Source organism: Festucalex cinctus, chromosome 5 (assembly GCF_051991245.1).
Source record: "Festucalex cinctus isolate MCC-2025b chromosome 5, RoL_Fcin_1.0, whole genome shotgun sequence".
NCBI lineage: Eukaryota > Metazoa > Chordata > Actinopteri > Syngnathiformes > Syngnathidae > Festucalex > Festucalex cinctus.
In genome coordinates, this window is record NC_135415.1 from 21,070,352 (window position 1) to 21,092,349 (window position 21,998).

Here is a 21,998-nt window from a genome sequence, read left to right on the forward strand (position 1 = left end):
AATCTTTAAGTCGACTCAAAAGCAATCGACTTTACCATTGCAGCTGATTTGTCAGATTACGAACTTAAAGTCTTTAATGCCTTTTGTGTTTTGATGGAAAAAAAAATCTCAGTAGGCCTACTAAGCACTCCAATCATGCTTTTATCTGCTGCACATGATGCTTCCCGACCCCACAGGGGATGCTGACTACCATGATGTACAGCCCTGACACTCGGAATTAATGCAAACAGTTCCATTAGAAAAATGGAATGACAGAGTTGATGTAAGATGTGGCCGATCACAAATAGCATGGAAAATTGTTTATCGGAAAACCGTCATCTGTGCTTGTTTGGGACATTTATGACGGGAGGATGCTCAAGGAAGGGGATGATTAATGCTAAGCTGGAGCTTGTACATACTTGATATAAATTGTAGCCCAATTGAAAATTAGCCTTTTTTTCTGTATTCTTGTATCAGGAGATAGTTCAGATGGCATTTTGTGTATGCTTTGTGTGGTATTTTCCAGTCTCTGAGGAAGAGCTATTGTGGTAACCCTACACTGCAGTTACAACACTATTGCAATGATGCGAGTTGCATTTAGAGTCGATAACGTCTTATGATGTCTCTGCTAATTCCACTTCCTCTTGTAGTGTCAAATCAAAAAGAACTCCCTTAAGACAACAGCACATTTTTACAACTTGTCACACGCGGTTACATTTGCAATTAGCATATGTACTTTTCGCTCATGTCAGCCGGCCGCAGCCGAGCATTTAAAGCGCTACGGGCACGTACGTCATCATTGCATCATTGACAGTGGGCTTCAAATGCATTTCCTCAGCCTTTCCTAAGATTTTTTTTTAATGTTAATTCACTTTGACCCTAAGGCTCATAAATAAACTTGTGTTAATTGCAAAGAACGCACTTCTCTTGAGGCACCAGCATTTGGTCGTCATAAAACTGCACCACATGTATTAACCCATGCTTCAGTGCTTGTCATGCAAATGGGCTCGGAGTGTTGATGCAATATACCTATTAGCAACATGAACAAATAATCCATCTTCAACCACGCGAAAAACCTAATGGTATCAAGTTAGCATGAGCTCACAGCTAATGGTCAATAGCCGATTAGCCTTCATGGCTAAGTAGGCTATTTTAATTGGTTCAGCCTAGAGAGATTTTGATCAAAGCATTTGCAAGAAGTATTGCAAGTTGGTAAATATCAAGAAAACATTTCATTGGACAAATACCAGTATGCCTAATTGGAGTAAGTCACAACTCCTAAATGTAGAAAGGAACCATAACTGCTTACCACCCACCTCACTGTAAGGCTGTAGAACCATTAGGCTAAAATCATATTATTGTCCGATATAATTAAAACAATGCATTAGATGAAAGATCATGCCTTCAAGTATTTGAATTCCGTATTCATAGCATCTTGAACCTTATGTCTCGGTGATCTGCCTGCTTGGCCACTGCCACCTTGTTGTCATTAGTTTGTTTGGTGATGCTGGCTGCATCCCTCCAACAATATGCTGTACAGAGATAACACAATTTACATTCTGTATTCGATGCATTGCTATTGAGCATCTGTGGATTCAGGAAACGACGCATTAGCAGAAAACACGATCCTCTGTTATCAGTATCACATGCTAACACATAGAGTAAATGAATGAAGCTTTTCCCGTCCTCTGCTATAAATACTGTACATGGTTTGCGACTAAATAAGTGAATTGGGCGTTTATTTAAAGTGAGACAAAATGTTATAAACAGTGCTTGAACAAGACGGTGTACAATAAATCAATAGGACGGATGGCCAAGTAATGAAAGCAAGCTAAGAAAGTGAGTGCTAGTTGTAGGCTGTACTCTCCTGTGGCCTCCACATTACCTTTAAAGAGATTAGCATCACGCTCAGTCACAGCCGATGGAAGAGGAAGGCCACGTCGAGTCAGCTATCAGCCACCACACACACTCACTCACTTAGCATAATGGAACCTGCATGAAATTGAAGCTCCGCAGATTAAGAAGAAAAAAAAAAAAAGGCCATTAACCAAGATGAAATGATTTGGAGTGATGGTAAAATGAAATCACGGAGCATTGGGGGGAATTTACACTAGAATGCTTTATCATGTGGCGGTTTATGAGATGACGCAGTATTTCGTGCCTCTTTGTGGTCACATGAACTTTGAACTGATGATGAGCTGGTGCTTCCTGCCTGTTCTTCTGTGCCTGCCTCGTGCTTAGAGTTGTTTAAAAAAATGGGAGACCAACCATCAGACCCTCAGACTGAAAGGTTCCAGCACACTCGCAATACTAATGAGTATAATCGGTTAAAAAAATAAAATGGATGGATGGATGAATCCCAGCTCTGTATTAAACATAAAAAAAAATAATGGATCTGGTTGGACACTGAGCCAAAGTGGAAGTCAACCTTAAATATTTCTTGACAATAATATGTTATATGTGATCTCACTAGTCTAAACATGACATTGTGATTAATATTACATTTGTGGAATATGAGTTCGGAAGCAAAATCCAGTTGTTTTTATCCATCTCAAGGAGCGGACATTTTGCCACTTGCTGTGAACTGAATATGACATCAATATTGCTCAGGGCTCAGGCAACAACCAATCAAAGCTCACCTGTTTTCTGAAGCTGAATTGTGATTGGTTGTTACGTGAGACCTGAGCAACATTGACGTCATCTTCAGTCAACAGCAAGTGGCAAAATGGCCGCCCCCTGAGATGGATAAAAACGGTTAGATTTTGCTCCTAAACTCATATTCCACTAGCGCAATATTAACCAGAATACCATATTTAGACTAGTGGGGCTGCATAGAACATATTATTGTCAAAAAATTGTGTTGACTTTCACTTTAATTAAGGGCAAGACTCTAAATCACGACAAGTGGATAGAAAGACTTCAACCTCACCCGCTGATACTTTTGTATGGGATATTTACATCTGTATACATCGATGCTGTATGGATTCCAAGTCAGTGCCCAGCATGAGAAAGTTTCCATTTTTGCCCCAAACTCTTCTCAAACGTGCAAGAAAAAGAAAAACAAAAAAATCAAACAGTAATCGGCTGCTACATTATCGACTCGAGACCTTTCTCATTTACGGTCTGTCGAGGAAAAAACAGGAGGCTGTAAATATCCATCTCACTCTTCTATTGTTTTATTGATTCCTCATCGTCTTCTATTTAAGTCAAAACCACCCGAGGAGTGCATGCTATCATCCATTTGGTTATTTCTCGATAAAATATCTGCATCACCCTAAAAAGAAAGAATGCATGCATGAGTCCTCTTCCTGTCTGCAAGATATTACACAAAAAAGCATTTTAAGGCTCATGCATTTTAGATTAGTGAAAACTTAACCAAGGACAGAAATGGATTTTTCTGTTATATAGCAGAGAAAAAAGTCAGAGGAGGGAATGTGCTGTTACCTCATATGGTATTGGACATTTCTCAACATATGCCCATGTGTATTACTGAAAATGGGTTTTTTAATGTGTTGTATACAAATAGCTGGAGTGCCTGCCCACCCAACAAGTGTGAAGCTAAACAACCAAGTAAATCGTTTCTATACCTATTTTTGAAAATGTACTTCAGCCTCATTGTTGTGTGACACTGGGGCAAATTTGCCTAAAAACAATCCCCACATTAAGTTTTAAATTAAGAAACTGTGTGACGCCTCTCTTACTATGTTGGATGCGCAGATTAGCGTTAGCTAACAGTGTTAGCGTTTGTTGGTGGCATGTACTTGTTGCTAGTTGAAATTGTAGGCACAGTTCTTCAAGTAGATGTCATTGCTTGCCTACTGAAGCGTAGAGCTGCCAATGTGGAGTAAACATTTTTGGCTGGCAAGTATGTTCAAACATACTGGCAAATATTCGAACGTACTTGCAAATATGTTCGAACATACATGTTTGAACATATTCGCAAATATTTTCGAACATACATGTAGGTTACATGCTACAAAGTTAGCATACCTTCCCATAATGCCACGGCAGTACACGGCGGACATAATAAATCGTAACAGTTACGAATGAACGCTGTTTTTGTCTACTTAATTTTCTAATGATCGAACGTATTTGCGAGTATGTTCAAACGTGTTTGTGAGTATGTTCGAACGTGTTTGTGTGTTCAAACATATTTGCGATATGTTCGAACATACTCGCCAGCCAAAAATGTTTATTCCACATTGGCAGCTCTACGATTCCGTACTTGCCTGTTCATTTTTAGTAAAGAAAAAATGTACCTGCCATTGGCTAGAATTTACAGAAACTCTCTGAAAATGGTTTAAACCCAAGTGATCTGAACTTGGATTTCACAGCTGGAAGCAGCATCACCTTAGGGAGCGCCACAGTCTGCCTTGAAGGGAGTTTCCCACTGAAATTCACCTTGTCGCGTGTGACAGCTACAACATCCCCCCGCCGCCGCTCCACAGGGAGGCGCAGTGTAAGTGGCATTTAGCGCGGTGACATTCTGGTGATGTTTCTTCTTCTCCACTGCACCTGGCGCTCTTTGGACAAGGAGGTGAACTGTGAACTCGAGGCGTCGGGCGAGACAGAAATTCGGATCAAACGACAGTTAGAAAAGGCCACGTGCGGCCGAGCGTGTCCTTATCCGCAACGTATTTGCCCGCACTTTTCAGATACTATCACCATGAGCGGGCTGTGACATTCAAATGTGAAACTTGTTTTTTTTTTTTATGAAAGGGTTGAAGCTTTTGAATATACACCTCACGGACTTTGCGATAAACTGGTGATGGAGAAAACTTGGAAAGTTGAACTGAAGATAGACATCAGCACAGAGAGAAAATGGATGGATGCAGATAATCCTGTGCTTGCTTCAGCAGTCTAGTTGTGTCTTGACCTACTTTTAATCATAAATTACAAGCAGTGCAGGTTGTTATGCTTGTTGGTGTGATGTCAGTGCGCATTTGAGATCTTTCTCACACGCCACTCTCCCACTAGTCTCTTTTGTCCAAACGCCTCAAAGCATCCCACTGGTTTATCAGTTTAATGATTAAAACGCACAGACTGAATGTCGTTAACATCCCAGAGGCGACGTTATTAAGACAACGGCTTATCTCTACACTGTGAATGTCGTTTTTGTGAGGCTGCTATTTGGCAAAGTTGGCACTGTGCCTCTGATCTCTTGTTCCTTGTGCTTCCCTTGAGCCTTTTTTGGCTCGCTTCCACAATCAATCCATCAGCCCTTAAAAGAGAGACGTCCATGCATCAGAGGCCTCTGTTTCAATAAATGGCCCGACAGCGACGGGGCGCCTCATTCATGCCCACTTCATTGTCTTTTAATAATCAAACCATGATGGATTATCTTGCTACTGATATTGTGTTGAAAGCAAAGAAATCTGAGAGAGGCGAAGAGGATGTGTCAGTGTACTGTAGTTTGGATTCTGGTTCATGCCGCTTCCTCTTGAGGCAACGCTCCTCGGTTCAAGCTCCTCCGGTGTCTCTTCTCTTGGATTCATCGAGCAAGACTGACAAGTGAAAAAGCCTTGGCTCCGTTGGGGAGCCTTGATGCTTGGATGTGTTCCATGTTGGTGGATCAGTGCCTTAAAGTCTCGACTGTTCTATGCAATCTTTTCTGATTGATCTTGTCTTTTTCCGCTCTCTGGCCCTATTCAGATTTCACATTAACATGCAAGGCGGGTGATGGGATCAGTAAGTGGACAGTAAAGTAAAGTTTAACTGTGTGAAAAATGTATTGGGTTGATTTTCTGATTGCCATAGAAAACATTATTTTGCCAGTGCATATTCAACAAATCATGTATGTAGTTGAATTCTGTCATTAAGATTGGGAATAGACCAGTTATCGGCTGGGCCGATATTCAGCATTTTAACGAATATCGGCATCGGCCATTTTGAAGAATCATACGGCCGATAATAGATCCATTTTGAAAAAGTGTTAACTTCAACGAACTAATTATTTAAATTTTCAGAGATGAGAAAAACAATAGGAAGCTATTTACATTTTAAAAGTTTTTATTTAACTTTTGAAAACATGTTACTGCCCCTTGGTGATCCTGTCCTGATTTTTTTTTTATTATTATTAGATTTTTAAAATAAAGATATCTATTGAATTAGATTTTGTTTTTTTTACTCCAATGTTTAACTAAACCTAAAGGTTGTTCAAGAAACATATTCTGAAACAGTCAAAAAAATAACTAAATAAAAACAAATTAAGAGCTGGAGTTTGGATTTTCTCTTTTCGGTGTCCCTGACTACTAATAATCGGTATCAGCCCTGAAAAAACATATCGATCTATCTCTAATTAAGATCCATACAATATTCAATGAAACTTTAGGACACATCTGAAAAATGCTGTATTCTACAGTCTTGACACAACCAGAAAACAAAATTCACTGACTTGCTGAACACGACCAATCAAACTGCTCATTCACTGCCATTGACGGAAAAAGACGTCAAATGATGCATTTTTGCTGGGCTGGCAGCTAATGTGCTAGACTGTGATTAACCGATGGCCACGTTGTGATGTACTGGCATCTGATGTATGGTTGACTCCTGACTAGTCTGTGACTAGACTGGAGACCAGTCTGCCATTAACCAGTAAGAAGTGTTTGACTGACTGATAAGCAGGTCAGGCTGTAAATCAGCTGGAAGAAACTATATCTTACCTGAGGGTGATGTGGGAATTCTGGAAACTCTAAAGCGGGCGAAAATGTATCAATTGAAGTTTGTTTACTTTTATTGCATGTCAAATGTAGCTATGTAAGCACTCACAAGCTACAACATGATTGAAGTCAATGTAGGCTACATTTTAAACGCTTGCCAACAGTCAAACAAATCAAGAAGAATACGACTCAGAATGCTTACGCCACAAAATCAACATGTTTTTCTTATTATTTATGTCTATAACTCAAAGAAAGAGATAGAGATGGACATAGATATGCAACAACTCAAGTCAAAACATGAATGCATCACTTGTTTGAAGACATGTCTGGAAGGAGGCATAACTAATGAGCTGACATAACTTGAAATCTGGTTCTGGTTCGGGCTTTAAACTTGCTTGAGTCACGCAATGTAGGCCTACTATTATACAAATATATCTCTCCTCATTTCATATCTGATAGGCCAGGGGTTACCTGTGCTTACTTGGCTATGTGCTTTTTTATATACAGGAACCAAGCTTTAATAAAGTGTTTGCTCTTCATGAAATATCACACAGCAAAAACATTAGCCCAACTCGTCATCAAAAATCACTTTCACTCACAATCAGCTGGCGTAATAGCAATTGGGGACCATGCACGTCTTAATGCATCTCTTAATACCATTACAATCACATCACAATTAAAGTTGAAATCTGATTGGACTAAAAATTTAACATCCATTTACACATACTGGAAGCACTGCAGTCTAGAGAAATGCTATGAAATGAAGGGAATACACTACTGAAAAAAGAATAACACAATTGCATGCAACAAACATTAGAATTTAGGATGTTAACGCCTGAAGGAAAATGTGTAAACCTTGAGCAACTGCTTTCATTTACATCCAAAAGGTCTTCTTTTTCATAAATAATGAGCTTTTTCTACCTGTCCAAACAGTAGCTTTTCTTCAGATGGACCCCACATTTCACTCAACCATATTGCTACTAAGACGGCCCCTCCCTGTGGCGCTCCTGTCATATGCGCACGTTATCCCGCCTGCCAAATATAAACACAGGCACGCCGCCCTCGTATCAAAGCTGTCAGACGGCATTTACGAGAAGCCGCCACTTAACTATAAATATGGAACACTTCCTCCTCGTATACGCCCGGCTGGGATGAAGAAAAAACACTTATATAGTACTCACATGTCTCTGTTGTCATCAGTGATTAAAAAGCATGTCCGACAACGCTTTAATCACTTTTCCCCAATGTAAATATTTTTGTCGAAATGTCCTTATCCTACCATTTTTCACCCTTTAAATCTACAGAAACTGATCCATAGTAATGAGATTTGCAAAAGAAGTGATGTGAGCCCTCTCTTAAGCATTCTTCACAAAAGATTGTGTAAGATTTTTGTTTTGTTTGTTATCTTGACATATATACAATTTGCCAGGAATGCATTTCTCTTTTTTTTCTGTCACGTTTGTTCCTGTGCAAAAATGGTACGGTCGCGTCTTCGTCTTCTGGTGTCACTCTTTAAATAGGGTGCTAACAAATACAAACAAAAGAGACAAACACTCAAGAACAAACCAACAAACAAACAAACAAACACCTTTTATTAGAGGATTAACAAAAAAAAAAGATGGTACTGTCACAAAAGAACCGCCCAACCAAGAATGAAAAATGGTATTGTCTTTGCTAGCTAACTAGCAAATTCAGAAAGAAAAACAAACGACAACAACAAAATGGCACGCCACAAATTTGTCACTTTTGTTAGAGGGGTGATTTTTTTGTTTGTTTTTATTTTAATGGTTTAGTCATGATTGAACCATTCCCAACTACTCACAATCAGAAAAGGTATGGTCCTGTCATGTTTCATTATTTTCCATAAACCAGGATGTAGCTAGCTAACAAAAGGACGACCAAACAAACTATTGTAATATAATACTGTACTTTAAAAATGGTATGACCCTCTCATCTTGAACCATTTTCCATAAACCATGATATAGCAACTAGGGGTGTGAATTGCCTAGTACCTGACGATTCGATCCGTATCACGATTCATAGGTCACTATTTGATTCGATACCGATTAATCCCGATATGAATTTACAAGTGGATTGTTGCGATTTTTTTAAACTCAGATTTAGAAAATATCATTCAGTAAACTTATACATGTACACTGTAAGATTTGTATGAAAATTTATTATTTATAACTGGAAGCCACTGTATTTAACAAACAGGTTGTAACATGTTTCATGTTTGAAAAGCGTTGAAATAAAGTATTAAGGCTTAATGTTCCATTAATATAACATTCTTCCATTCTTAAGGTGTGAAAGTTAGACGTTTTGTTGAATATTTTTCCATCAAAAATGGATGTTAAAAAATCGATTCGGCTGCCTATTGAATCGATTCGAGAATTGCGTGCTGTAGTATTGCGATATATTGCCGAATCGATTTTTTTCAACACCCCTAATAGAAACAAAAGGATGACCAAAGAAACTCAAGTATTTAAAAAAAAAATGTAGTTATTAATGGATGTGCTACTCTGCTCTAGCTAACGCACTCAAGTATTAAGAAAAACAAAATCGAGGAAAATAGTTTTAGCCATAATGTGCAAGTCGTGTATTTTACGTTTCAAAATACATAGCTTTTTTTCTTTCTGAATACTTCCAATATCATGTTTGTGTGCAATGTGTTTCACTTTCTCTCCATTTTTCCCGACTAATACTCTAAACGTATGGCGGTATTCCCTTCCTTTTCCCAATTATAACGGCCAACCTTGACAAATGTAAGCAACCATGTCCACATTAGCGTATTAGCAACCAAAACATCATCAGGCTTCGTAATGTGTTTACTGTCAAAGCCCGGGTGCTCGTTTGTTTTGGTTACCCCCGTGGGGCTGCTCATTTTGGGATGTACACGCATGTGATGTATTCCGTGGAAAGCTCATGAGACTTTGCCCAAGATTGATTCCAGTGTTTTTACTACCTGTTGGCGGCCTCCTGCCAGCAATTATCTTGATTAACACTCCCTACACACACACTTGTTTTCTCGTTCATACACATTTGCTCTCAGAATGCCACCTACTTAGTTATGGTAGCTGCGGTTGAATGTGGTAGTGTGCTTTTAAAGCCAGAGAAGTCCCAAAGAAGGGCTTCTGTTTTAGTTCCTTTATATGGATAAAGGAAATCTGCTACTTCCACCTGTGGCGTTTCGGTAATTTAATGCCACACGTGCAGTCCTTGAGTCCTGATGTTTAGAGGGTGTGCGCTACAGTAGCTTTTCAGACCAAGATTTAAGAACACAAGGAAGCAATTTCTCCTCCAGAAGAGCCAGTGTGGGTCTCGCTATTACTCATGTGGTGATGAAAGCGGCCTTTGAGTTTCAGTTGAAGCCATTCAGTGCATCACAGTCTTTTTTTTTTTTTTTTTTTTTAAACCATTTGAATCCAGCACATCCCATCGGTGCAGATGGAAGATGAATGCTGATTAATCTCCTGGCGTTGCTGTTACGTCAAAGTCAATAACATATGGAAGAAGCAGATTTTGTAGTTGCACCTTTACTTTGCAATGATCATAATCCCATCTGGAAATACCACAGTACCATTATTTACAGTATATCACTTTTTTTTTTTTTTTTTTTTTTTTAAGAGGGAGATGCGCCAGCTGTCTTTTCAGACCCTTGTGCAAGTTTGGAGATCTTCTTCTTGAATCATGTCATCTTGTCAAGTCTAAATTTTATGGGGGGAAAAACATCATCTTATGACATCACAAGAAATCATTTTGAATGAAAAAATGAAAACAAAACACATTTTTCAGAGAAATAAACCCTAAATATTAAGAAAATAAATTTGATTATCACTTTACACTTTTTTGCAACAACTTTTTTTTCTCATAATACAACAGTCATTGAATAAATATATATTTTATGTGACCCCCCCCCCCCCCCTCATTTTCACAAGAAACTAGACTAAGTGCAATTTCTGGAGGAATTGTGTGGGAATGCTGAAAGCTGAATGCTAAGATTTTGAATGCATATGGAATGCTTGTGAAGTAAATTGAGAGATAAATTATGAAATTATGACCTCCTGGTTACTGGGCAATGGCCTTTATCAACTGTGCCACCGAGCAGTATCAGACACCTGGAAATGATGATAAGTTATATATATGGAAGTGGGCGTGGAAAGTGATATTTAGAAAAAGTTCAATGTCTTGTCCCATTGAAAATGAATGGGGAAAAAGTTGATATTAAACATTAAATTGTGCAAATATTGTAAGTGATGTGGAATCAGACGATATATACCCCGGGAGGCGTGAATTTTTAAAGCTAGTTGAAATTTGATCAGTGTAAATTGGAAGTATTATGTGGGAGTTGTTACGCGGCAAAAAAAGTGTGGAGAATAAAAATCACAATAACATAGCATTCCCACAATAACTGTGTATGTTTTGAGAACAAGTAATGCATATACTCTCGAACCATCTACATTTTTTCTGCTAATATTCCATTCTCATAACTTTTTATAGTCAATGTTGCAACTTTATTCTTGTACCTGAACGGCTTTTATTCCTCAGTGCTCCCCCGTAAATCAGATATAAATGCAGCTCTATGATATATGAAAAATCCAAGGGGGAACCAGATTACTTTTACTGTTTAGTTGGTGTGAGAGGAAGAGGAGCAGGAGGAAAGGAGATGAAGCTGGTCTCCAGGCTTCCCAAAGCTTTGCTATTCTCCTCGGTGTGAAAGTGATCCTCTGTGTGAATAGTGTTTTCATTCCTCTCCTCAATGAGATTCACAGGAGCATGGAGGCAGGGAAAGAGAGAGAGAGATTGCAAAGTAGAAGTAATCCCCAGCCTCTCTCTCTCTTTCCCCCTCTTCTTCCTGCCTTTAGTGAAGGATAATACATGTTGGGATAAACAACTTTTAACAGGGTGAAGTAAATTTAAACAGACTGTTTTATTCAATTCCTCATCCCAGAAGCATCCTCTGCATTCCCAGCAATGTCTGAAGCTGGGGGGGGGGGGGGGGGGGGGGGGGGGAAGTAGCGTAATGCAAATGAAACGCTTGCTTCTTGATTAGATTACTAATGCAATAATTGTCACGTTTGATTTATGGCTATAATCTGTTGCCATAAACGACGGGAGGAGTCGGCGTGGCATGTCCACCCAAGGAGCATACAGATATGCATTACATATGAAATTGCATTAGGGAACGAGCTTGTTGGGGACATAGTGTTTATGTAATCACGTAAAACATCTCAGGTAATTCAGGAAATGTGACAACACTGCAGCATATTTTTTGTCATAATGCACACTGTGCAGACAGTTTTGTTCTAAAAAATAAATTTCTTGTCAACAAACAAACAACAAACTATCTATCAACGACGCGCTTGGTGGAGGCAATAATTGTGTTTTCATTATCCTTATTGCTTGTTGAGATGATTCTTTATTGATTCTTGTGCGAGAGAATTAAAGTTGAAGTCAACCCCAAAAAAATGTCTTGACAATATGTTCTCTGCAGCCCGACTAGTCTAAAGAGTATTCTGGTTAATATTGCGTTAGAGGAATATGAAGTAAGCAGCAAAATCCAGCCATTTTTTTAAATTTTTTTAATCAATATCAGAAGGCAGCCATTTTGTCACTTGCTGTCAAGTGAAAATGACATCACAGTTGCTCAGGGCTCAGGAAAAAAACAATCACAGCTCAGCTTCAGAAAACAAGTGAGTTGTGATTGGCCGCTGCCTGAGACCTGAGTAACTGTGATGTCATTTTCAGTCGACAGCAAATGGCAAAATGGCTAAATGATGGATAAAAATGGATGGATTTTGCTTCATAACTCATATTCCACTAATGTAATATTAATTAGAATGTCAGGTTTAGACTAGTGACGTCACATATAACATATTATTGTCAAGAAATGTTTAAGGTTGACTTTCCTTTTAAATAATACAAATTATTTTGTTTGCTTTAGTTTAAAGGTTTAATGTTTGAAACTTTCGGAATAAAATACGGCATATCCAGTATGCAGTCCTTAGTCTATAGACTGTCTTTTTGTATATTTATTTGTATTAAAAACTTTAAAAACCCATTTGTTAAGTAAAATCCAGAAAAGACTCACTATTTTTTTTTAAATAAAATAATTATGTTAAGTCAAAAAGGTTGTATTGATATAATTTAAATAAAGCAAACAAACTTTATTCATAAATGTCACTGTTAAAGATGCAGTTCCAATTAAGAAACAAAACCAGGTATCACTATCAGCTATCTGCTTAATGTAACTATTAAAGTAACTTGCATTTTTAACTTGTTTACTTTTAAAATCAAACACCCAGTTAAGTAACTACAGTAAGTTACTTTTTAAAACAAATAATCAGCAAAGTTACTTTTTCAAGGTACCTGTGGCAATGCTGTGTACTCGACTGACCGAAGCTCAGTTGTGGCTGGACAATGCAGGAATTCCAAATTAGAGCAGCAGTAATGACCTTGTTGGAAAGAAGGAAGTGTATTTGTCGGATGACACATAAGTAGGAGAAGATGCGCTTTTGCACGTGCAGGTCTCGATCCGACTTGAGGGCAGGTTAATCTGCCGTGTCGTTTCGAGAAGGATCCTCTCTGCCTGGCATCAATCTATGACGCATATCACCTTGCTAATCCACTTATGATTCGTTAATTTGCAATATGGTTCATGAGGCACTGAAAATTCACGCATATTGGATCTACTCACGCATTTTCGATTCTGTAAATATTATTTTGAGCTATGCTGCCTCCTCCATCCCGTAATCTCGTTCTCGTTCCTGCAGGCTGAGGTACATCTGCACCAGAGGACCAGCAGCGGCAGCAGAGTGGAGCGACCATGAGGTCAGAGGCCTTCCTCCTCTACTTCACGCTACTGCACATAGCTGGAGCGGGCTTCCCCGAAGACAGCGAGCCTATAAGCATCTCCCACGGCAACTGTGAGTGGGATACTGCACATTTGTTCCTTCCTTTGGTTGTATGTCACCCCATTACAAATTCTTTTCAGCACATTTATTGCTGATTATTGGCACATCTGGCTCACAATCAAGAGGTTCTGGGTTCGAATCTTGACTTAGGCATTACAGAGTTCTTGGATTAGAACTGAAAATCCACACTTCAATCACATTGATGTCTTTTAAATACATTGTGAAGGTATAGGAAAGGAACTACGTAAAAACATTTATAATAAATGATTTGAAGCCACATTTGTGTGCCCAATGTATATGAAAAAGCCCAATCCGCTTTTTTTTCATTTTATAAACAAAGAGAGGATCCACAAAGAAATCCTCAAAGTGTCTCTCCCACTAAGAGTAGCCTGACATTGACCTGCTTCTGTTTAGCCAAACAAGCGCTTTCATCCTCAGCCACTAACAACAGAACAATTTCATGCTACAGTGCCGTGCATTTTTTTTTTTTTTTACCGTATAATTTAAGGCCTCAGCAAGCGCTCTGGCAGCAGATGTGTTGACATTTGATCCAAATCCCTAAAAAATCCTAACCCAGTACGACTCACAGAAACTTTCGGCAATCACGTCGTCAAAGTGTTTAAGATGTGTTTATTCCCCCCCGTCGCAGACACAAAGCAGTACCCGGCCTTTGTGGGCCACAAGCCCGGCAGGAACAACACGCAGCGGCACAAACTGGACATCCAGCTCATCATGATCATGAACAAGACCTTATTCATCGCTGCCAGGTAAGCGAACAAATGTTGTTGTGGCCACAATGATTCTTAGTGTTCTCAGTGATTGTTGTTAGCTTGACACTGATGGCTCGGCAGGTGGCTTATCAATCAATCTAGTAGTGGGAGATATCTATGGCTTTATGAATCACAAGGGATCCATCGCAGAAAAAAGCTTTGACTCGACAATTTTTATGGCATTCCTGTCTTTGTGCCTGGCAGGAGTTTTTTTTTGTTTTGTTTTTTTTTCATAATGAAAAATAGACGTAGTCTTCGGTTTATGAAAGCACCCACAATTATTATTTTTTTTCCACAAAAAAACTGCACTCAGCTATTATAACACTGTTTAAAAATATACCATATAACATTGCATCTATTCAAGTTGGCAAACCACCTTGTTGTTACATTACTGCCATCAATTGTTCATCAATCTTATTCTCTTCGCACTGCAACGAAACCAATGTGAATCGATGAACTGATGGCAGCCAGAGGTTGTGAAGTGTGCTACTTCCATCTAGTGGTGGGAGTCTGAAGTGCATTCGTGTGTCTCACATTTTGCTCGTATCTCAAGATAAAGAACTGGTCAAGCGACTGATTGGGTCTCGTTTAACTCGTAAGTATGCTCATAGGCACCACTGTATTTGAGTATAAGCGATTCAGAAGTTAATTTTCCAAAACGTCAACTTTAAGTTTAACGGTCCATGTTACACAAAATGTAGGCTAAAAGTGCTACATAACTTTTTGTAACTTCAAGAAGTGGTTTGAAATAAAAGTTTGCCTTCTCCATGTCACTTAACTGCTTGACAATGGTCAGCCATTATGTAGTTACTGCTCTCTGCAGGACTGGAATGGAACATTAATTATTATAGAGTAACATGTTTCAGTCAAGTAATTTTTATTTGTGTGTAGCCCTTAATCACAAACAGTTGACAATATATTGCCACTTCCCCTGATCTAAACCCCCCACAACTGGGCGAGAAAAAACAAAACAAAACACCAAACCCTATATAGGAGGAACAGAGGAAGCCACACTATCCAGTATTTCTGGTTGGCCTTGGAGGTGGTCTGGATGTTTCCTGTTTTGAGCTAGCTGCCAGTTAATCACCTTTTATCTTAACCTCCCATCCAAAAGACACACAGAAACACGATAAAGAAGTTTGTCTTTCCTGGCGACACTCAAATGTTTGCTTGTTTGCCTGTCAATGCCCTCACCTGAAGGGCTTTTATTCCCATACAAATACAGCTCAGTGACACAGCAGGAGCCGCGCACAGTACGCTCTCATTGATTTTCTTCACCGCTCTTGTTGTTACCATTTAAGAAATCTTGCTCCACCTCTTGACACAATGAGCAATTAGAGGAGCAGCAAGTGTGCCATTATTACCATATGCAATTTCAAATATGCTTGCTGATATCAAGGTGAAAGTAAAAAGGTCCGTGCGATTCTTATCGGCTTGATCTGAGCCCCCCTTTGGGTAATTGAGTTCAGGCCTGACTGGGTGAAAAGAAACAATGGAGGGGGTGTTCTTTGTTTTGCTCCCAAGCATGTCAAATTAAGTGGCTGAAGGAGACTGCTGCTTTTGAACATATCTGTGGTCATTAGGGACGATGGTGCGTGTATGTGCGTGTCTGCTGGTGTGTGTGTGTGTGTGCAGGGAAGGGCGCCAGGGACTTTGGTGCGACTGTCGCCCACCTGCTCCACATGGGGTGGCAGCCAGCAGTTTTAGGGGCACAAGTGGGAGGGAATTGGGACACAGAGGGTTTATTTGAGGGGTGTGTTTGTTGGCGTGCGTGCACATGTTAGAGGGTGTGTGTGTGTTGCCCACTTTAATACACTGACCAGTTGTCAAATGGATCAAGAAAGGGTTTGTCTTCTGTGTGCTGTATGAATAGACAGTAGAGCGGTTGGACCGATTTGTTGAACTGTGGCCATCCTGACATCTTTGCAAACTGTACAGGCAGTCTTTTAAGACCGTTCGTAATGGTCGTGCAAGTGTGACAATTGGTAAATAAACAAGTAAATGTAAATAGTAACCCAAGTTTAAAGGCATTGTGTAAAATATGTGGACGTTATTGTCAACTTTTTGTGGCATCACCATATTGTACCGAGCAACCAGGACAGATGTAACTTTAAATGTAAATGTGCATGAACTGTAAATTTAATTTCCAGTTTTATGGTTATTATTTTTTGAGTAAAATGTCAAAATGTGTCAAATTTTCAGTATTTTTTCTATTTAAACACTTTTATACTATAAATAAATAAACTAACAATAATAATCCAATGAAAAATACTTGCATTAATGTGCCACATGATGACATATTTTTACACCAATGGCGAAACTACTCCATTGGTTTGTAAAATATGTGGACGAATGTTTTCGTGACACTTTTTTTGTCATTTGGTAATTGGCACTCTTCTATTATGTCACATGGGAAAAGCCAAAGAAAAAGCTAAACGCTTGGAGGAATGAAGTTGCGCTGTTCAGTACCCAATGAACTGAATTTGCCGAGGTCTTGTTATTGTGTGACTCAAGTGACATACTGTTCCATTTTACTCAAAATGTTAGTGCTAAAGAACTTTTCACACTGCACTTACCAACATGCAGTGTGCCGTTAACAGATTCATTTAATCTGCATGTGCTACGAGGGCTCAAGAATAGAATGCATTGAATTGAAAAATGTTTCAATTTGAGACCTCAGAAGTACATACTATTATGTTCTGAGGTTGGATCCCAAAGCGCAGACACAAATAAGATTTTAACTATTCACATAACTTGACTAGACAAGAAACAGTGAGAGTTGCACAGAGGAACCGTGGTAATAATCCGACAAACACACACTTCTCAGACAGCTACTACAGACAGTGAATCGATCTGATTGGTTGTGACTAAGTAAAGGATTAAAGATTGACATCACAAAGCTCCTGACATCACATAGCTGTCACATAACATAAAACCAGTTGAAACTAGATGCTGTTACATCAATTCCAAAAAGACACTTGACCTGACGGTCATGAACCCAAACTTAACAGGTCATGAACTCAAACTTAACCCTGGCGTGACCCAGACATGACACATCCAATAGGAGAGGAGATGGAGAGTGATTTCAGAGCTACGCAAGCAGTTCCAAATATGGGCACACTTCCACATGGACACTGTCACCCTTTTGTGCTGCCCTACCACGGCGAACACCAAGAAAACCAAGTGAAACATGGAAAGGCCTGAACAAATTGCACCTTAGGTGCTAAAAAAAAAAATGCTTAAAAATTTGTTTGTATATGCTCTCAGCATACGTCGACAAAGCAGACGTATGGTCTAAGTATGAGACCCCGGAAAAACTGGAGGGTCTTATGTGAGATTAGAGTGAGCCGGATGACCCGCCATTGATTCCCTGCGCAAATAAGTAAAGCTTTGTTAATAGTATGGACAGAATTGCAACAGGATTTCAGTAAAAGTTGAATGATGAGAAGTTAAGGGAGACAATCAATTTGAAAGTGGCTCTGCCAGCAAAGCAGTGTATTAAATAGTCGCTTTTATGCAGTCAGATGACTTGTTTACTCTGGAGCCAGCTTTGCCATCATGCCTCCAGTCAGTCGTTGGTGTGCTGCAGCTTGCAGATGGCTTCTGTGAATGCCGTCCAAAGCCCCACATTCAGTTCAGGCTGTTTTTTGTTTTGTTTTTTTTAATGGCTGCACACGCTATTGAATCGCTTTGGCTTTCGTTTTGATGCTGGCAATGAATTAACGAGATCCCTAATACGAATCTAGCTACTGATGAAATTGTAAATGTACAAAGTGGCCTATGCATGGAGGGAAAGAGTCTTTAGCCAAACTGAGCAACAGATGAGCTGATTGATATTAATAAATTGGGTTTTGTGGGCTTGAATGAAATGTGTTGATTTGAGGAGAACGAATACTCTGATCACTGGGCTCGCATCTCGTGTGCTTGAATGTGTGCACGCTACCAAGCTGCCGTTGAGCAGCTCATATCGTTTTCACCAATATGTCGAAAATGTCATTCGCCCCGTCAGCTTTTAAATCACCATTCCGAATTCAAGGCAGGAATCATTTATAGCCTTAATATTCTGAATCCAAGTCAGTGGCAGAAAGGAAGAAGTCGAGGCTGAGGAGACGCAAGGCTGAGGGTTGTTCATGACGCAGTGTTCGAAAAAGCCTGATGGGATTTGGACTTTTTCCTTCAGTCTTTATTTGCCTCCAGTCTAGTGAGGATAAGCAATATAGAAAATGGATGCATCCTGCTTTAAAAGCCAAGCAATTCTAGAAACAGATGGGTTTGTTTGTACAGCCAAACTGATTATTTTTGCTGTATAAGAACCCTATAAAGCTAGGGCAATGAACATGAACATGGATTTGGACTACTAATTACTAACTCAGAATATTATGCAAATCTAATTATAATTTTACTTACTTACTAAAGTCGTGATATTAAAATAAAAAACACACACCATTTACAGGCATAATGATAAACAAATAAAAAATAATAACTAATTAAAAAAAAATAATATGACTTTTCAATCAATTGTGAAAAATATTTCTCGTGTCATGTTATATAAATCATTTTTTAAAATACATTTTTACAGTACATTTACTTACGGTAATGCCCTCATATCTGGGAAAGGAGAGCCACAGTCGCCAATGCTCTTTTCAGTCATTAATTGGGCTGCAGGAGTGTAAACATAACACAATTAGCACCCCCCCCCCCCCCCCCCCCACACACACACACACACAGGAGCTGCTGTTGACCAAAGCTCACACTCACGCGCAGACTCGACATCACATGCCAACCTACCTCTTAAAGCCACATGCATGTTGAGAAACCACAATATGTCCAGTATTTTCTACACACTTTACGCTTGCAATTTGCATTCAAATACATTTACAATGTGTTTCAAAACTGTGTTTTAATAAGTTTACATTGTGTGAGAGGGCTGCCTGCAACTATATAAAACAGTTTTTATGTAGTCTCTTTATATTCAAATTTTACCTATAGCAGTTGAGTTTGGAAAATATTCACCATGACAAACAGGTTTTCATTGTTTGTATTTATACAGTACATTCACTGGCCACAACACTAGGTACACCTTCACTGTCTACTGAGCGTAAATTAAAACAGAGCATGATTGCAATGTGTGATGAGACTGCGGCGGCGTGCCTAATGTTTTGGCCGGTGAGTGTATGCGCGCTGTCACAGGTGCTTTAGCAGTGCACCGTAATTCAGCAGTAAACTGCTCTTGATGCAAGATTCCTCTCCCCGGCGCTCCATATTTCATGTTCAAGGTACACGCTGCATGACATTCAGAGGCAATTCATCACAGAGCTGCAGGAAATTTATCATTTACTTCGCTGGATGCGCACTCGTAGGTGTGTGTGTTAGTATCTTTGTGCTGCATGCAGTTGTGGCCATCCACTTTTAAATCAACCACTCTGATTGCAATCCATTTACCATGCTGAAGTCATATAGTATTTTTTTTCTTTTTTTTTTTTAATCAGATCACAGTGTGTTCAGGTGCTTGTGGTGTTGTGTGTGTTCTTGAAACGCTGTATGGACCACTTGTGATAGAATTCTTCATGCACAATAACAGTGTGCACAAAGGTCAAAGTTTAACCAGGAGGAGAGTCTGTTTGCTAAAGGGGAGTATAAACACTGTGAGGGGGATTTACTCGCATGTTTACCTGCTCAATGTAATTTTGATTAATTGTACTTTTCCGGATGAAATGGAGTATAGAATGATATCTGTGTTGGGTCTTTTTTTCAATATTCGAATGAACCTAAAACTTGTAACTGCTCAGTTTACTAGACCAAGTAAACTTTTCCTTATGGTGGTTTTAAGGGCACATTTGTCGCTGAATGAATGAGCCACAGTTAGAGGTTGGTAACACGCTGATGTAATAATCACTTGCAGGTTTCAAATAGTCACCTTTATAATGAAAAGGCACAGCTTGGTCTTAATTAGAAGTGGCCATGTTACCGTTTGCAACATAATATCAGCCTTGTATAAACATTCTTTTTTTAGCTGGATGGCTGGAGGACATGAGAGGACGTGCGCTCCAATCAAGGCCCGTCTACACAGAATGTACGAATGCGTTAGTGTATAGCCCAGCTGGGCCGGCATACCTCGGCTGTGTGCACACGTGGGGCATAGTCGCCATTCCCGGCGCGCCGTTGGCCCCTCGCTATGGCAACGGCAACAATCTGTGGCGAGGGAGCAAGTATGGTTGCCGTTGGCGCGTTCTCCAACGGTGGAGGCAGCTAGAGTGTCCATTATTGTAGCTGTACCAAATCCTGTTAAAACCCACTAATGACTGGGATTACACATCGGCCTCCTTCTCTCCTCTCTACATGCAGCCACGTACGCATTCGGGACAACAAAGCTTACACATACAATAGTCACCTGGATTAAAGGTTTGGCTCGTAACATAACATGTCCTGGCCAACTTCATAGTGACCCTCTTGAACTATGGATCTTTCTACCAATTGGTTTATTCTGTGGCATATTATGGGATGTTTCATATAATACTTTGGTTTAGAATGTATTTTGAAGCCCTCGGGATTGTTTTAATTATATCCTGGGTTTTGTGTCACTATCTAAGATACTTCACTTCCTGTTTAGACCTAGACCTTTAATGTACTAGTCCACATTATGCCTTATGGTAAACTCTGGCCTAGTCAATACTATGCCATTATGGTGTATTCTGAAGTGTGTTCTTAAAGGGTCTGTCTGCCGGTTTCACTCAGGAAAATGCACTTTTTAAATACAGGATTTAAACAAACAAACTACTTCTCAATTTATAGATATGGGCTTTTCATAACGTGTGGGGGTGATTTTGTCCTAAACCCCCACACCCCCTGCCTGTATTTTGCCATTTTGTGTTTGTTTTGTAAACAGTGGGCCATTTCTGTGGAAAGACAGCCAGAGGCAGAGCGGGGGGGTGACGTGTCGAAAACGGGGCCGGGCGAACGTGTCGGCTGCGTGACGTCACTCCCGCGGCAATTTGAAAGCACGCACAATTTTTTTTTTAATTCACTCACTCATTCACACATGTAAGCTTCTGCGAGTGAGTGAGTGAAAAAAAAAAATAATAATCCGTGCGTGCTTTCAAAACAGCGGTTACAACGGAACGGCCGCGAAAGAGTCCCGTGGAGACACTAACATCCGGGGACAAAAAATGCCGCTTCTATGTGGAAAAGCGCCATTGGTTTGCAGAGTTTATATCCCGAAGGTATATTATGTATTGGTCAAAATCAACCATGGGGTTTGGGTATATTCTGGGTTGGTTTATTTTGGACCTTGGGTGTATTCTTGGTGAGTCCACCTTTTACCTAATTTTAAATTCTAGGCTAGTTAAATTAATAGCTGTGTGGTGTCAGACGTGGTTCGGCTAAGCGTACATTCTGGTGTAGTTCAGGATACAGTATACACCATTTCATTCCGTGGTGGATTACTGTACTGTATACCCTATGATTAAGTTATTCATTTTCTGAACTAGGAGCACCTTTAACCTTGGGGTATATTCTGGGCTAGTCCACCTTTTACCTTGGCCCTTTAGCATTTTACAGGATTCTTTCAGATCTCTAAAAAGTCTGTAAAGGCATTGAACTGTTGAATCTAAAAATAAGAAATTAAATCAGGATTTCAAATATTTTTTAAAAAAAATGTTGATAAGTAGGACTTTATT

At 39.5% G+C, this 21,998-nt stretch overlaps 1 protein-coding gene across 3 annotated transcripts in view; it reads left to right on the forward strand.

The window, feature by feature from the left end:
- Positions 1–21,998, forward strand: part of sema6a (sema domain, transmembrane domain (TM), and cytoplasmic domain, (semaphorin) 6A) — a 132,404-nt gene that overhangs the window by 41,162 nt on the left and 69,244 nt on the right. For all 3 annotated transcript variants that reach the window (XM_077520741.1, XM_077520742.1, XM_077520743.1), the window contains exons 2-3: positions 13,412–13,564; positions 14,202–14,319. In XM_077520741.1, coding sequence (XP_077376867.1) covers positions 13,465–13,564; positions 14,202–14,319 — 218 coding nt within the window. In that variant the 5' untranslated portion in view covers positions 13,412–13,464. The remainder of the gene's footprint in view (positions 1–13,411; positions 13,565–14,201; positions 14,320–21,998) is intronic.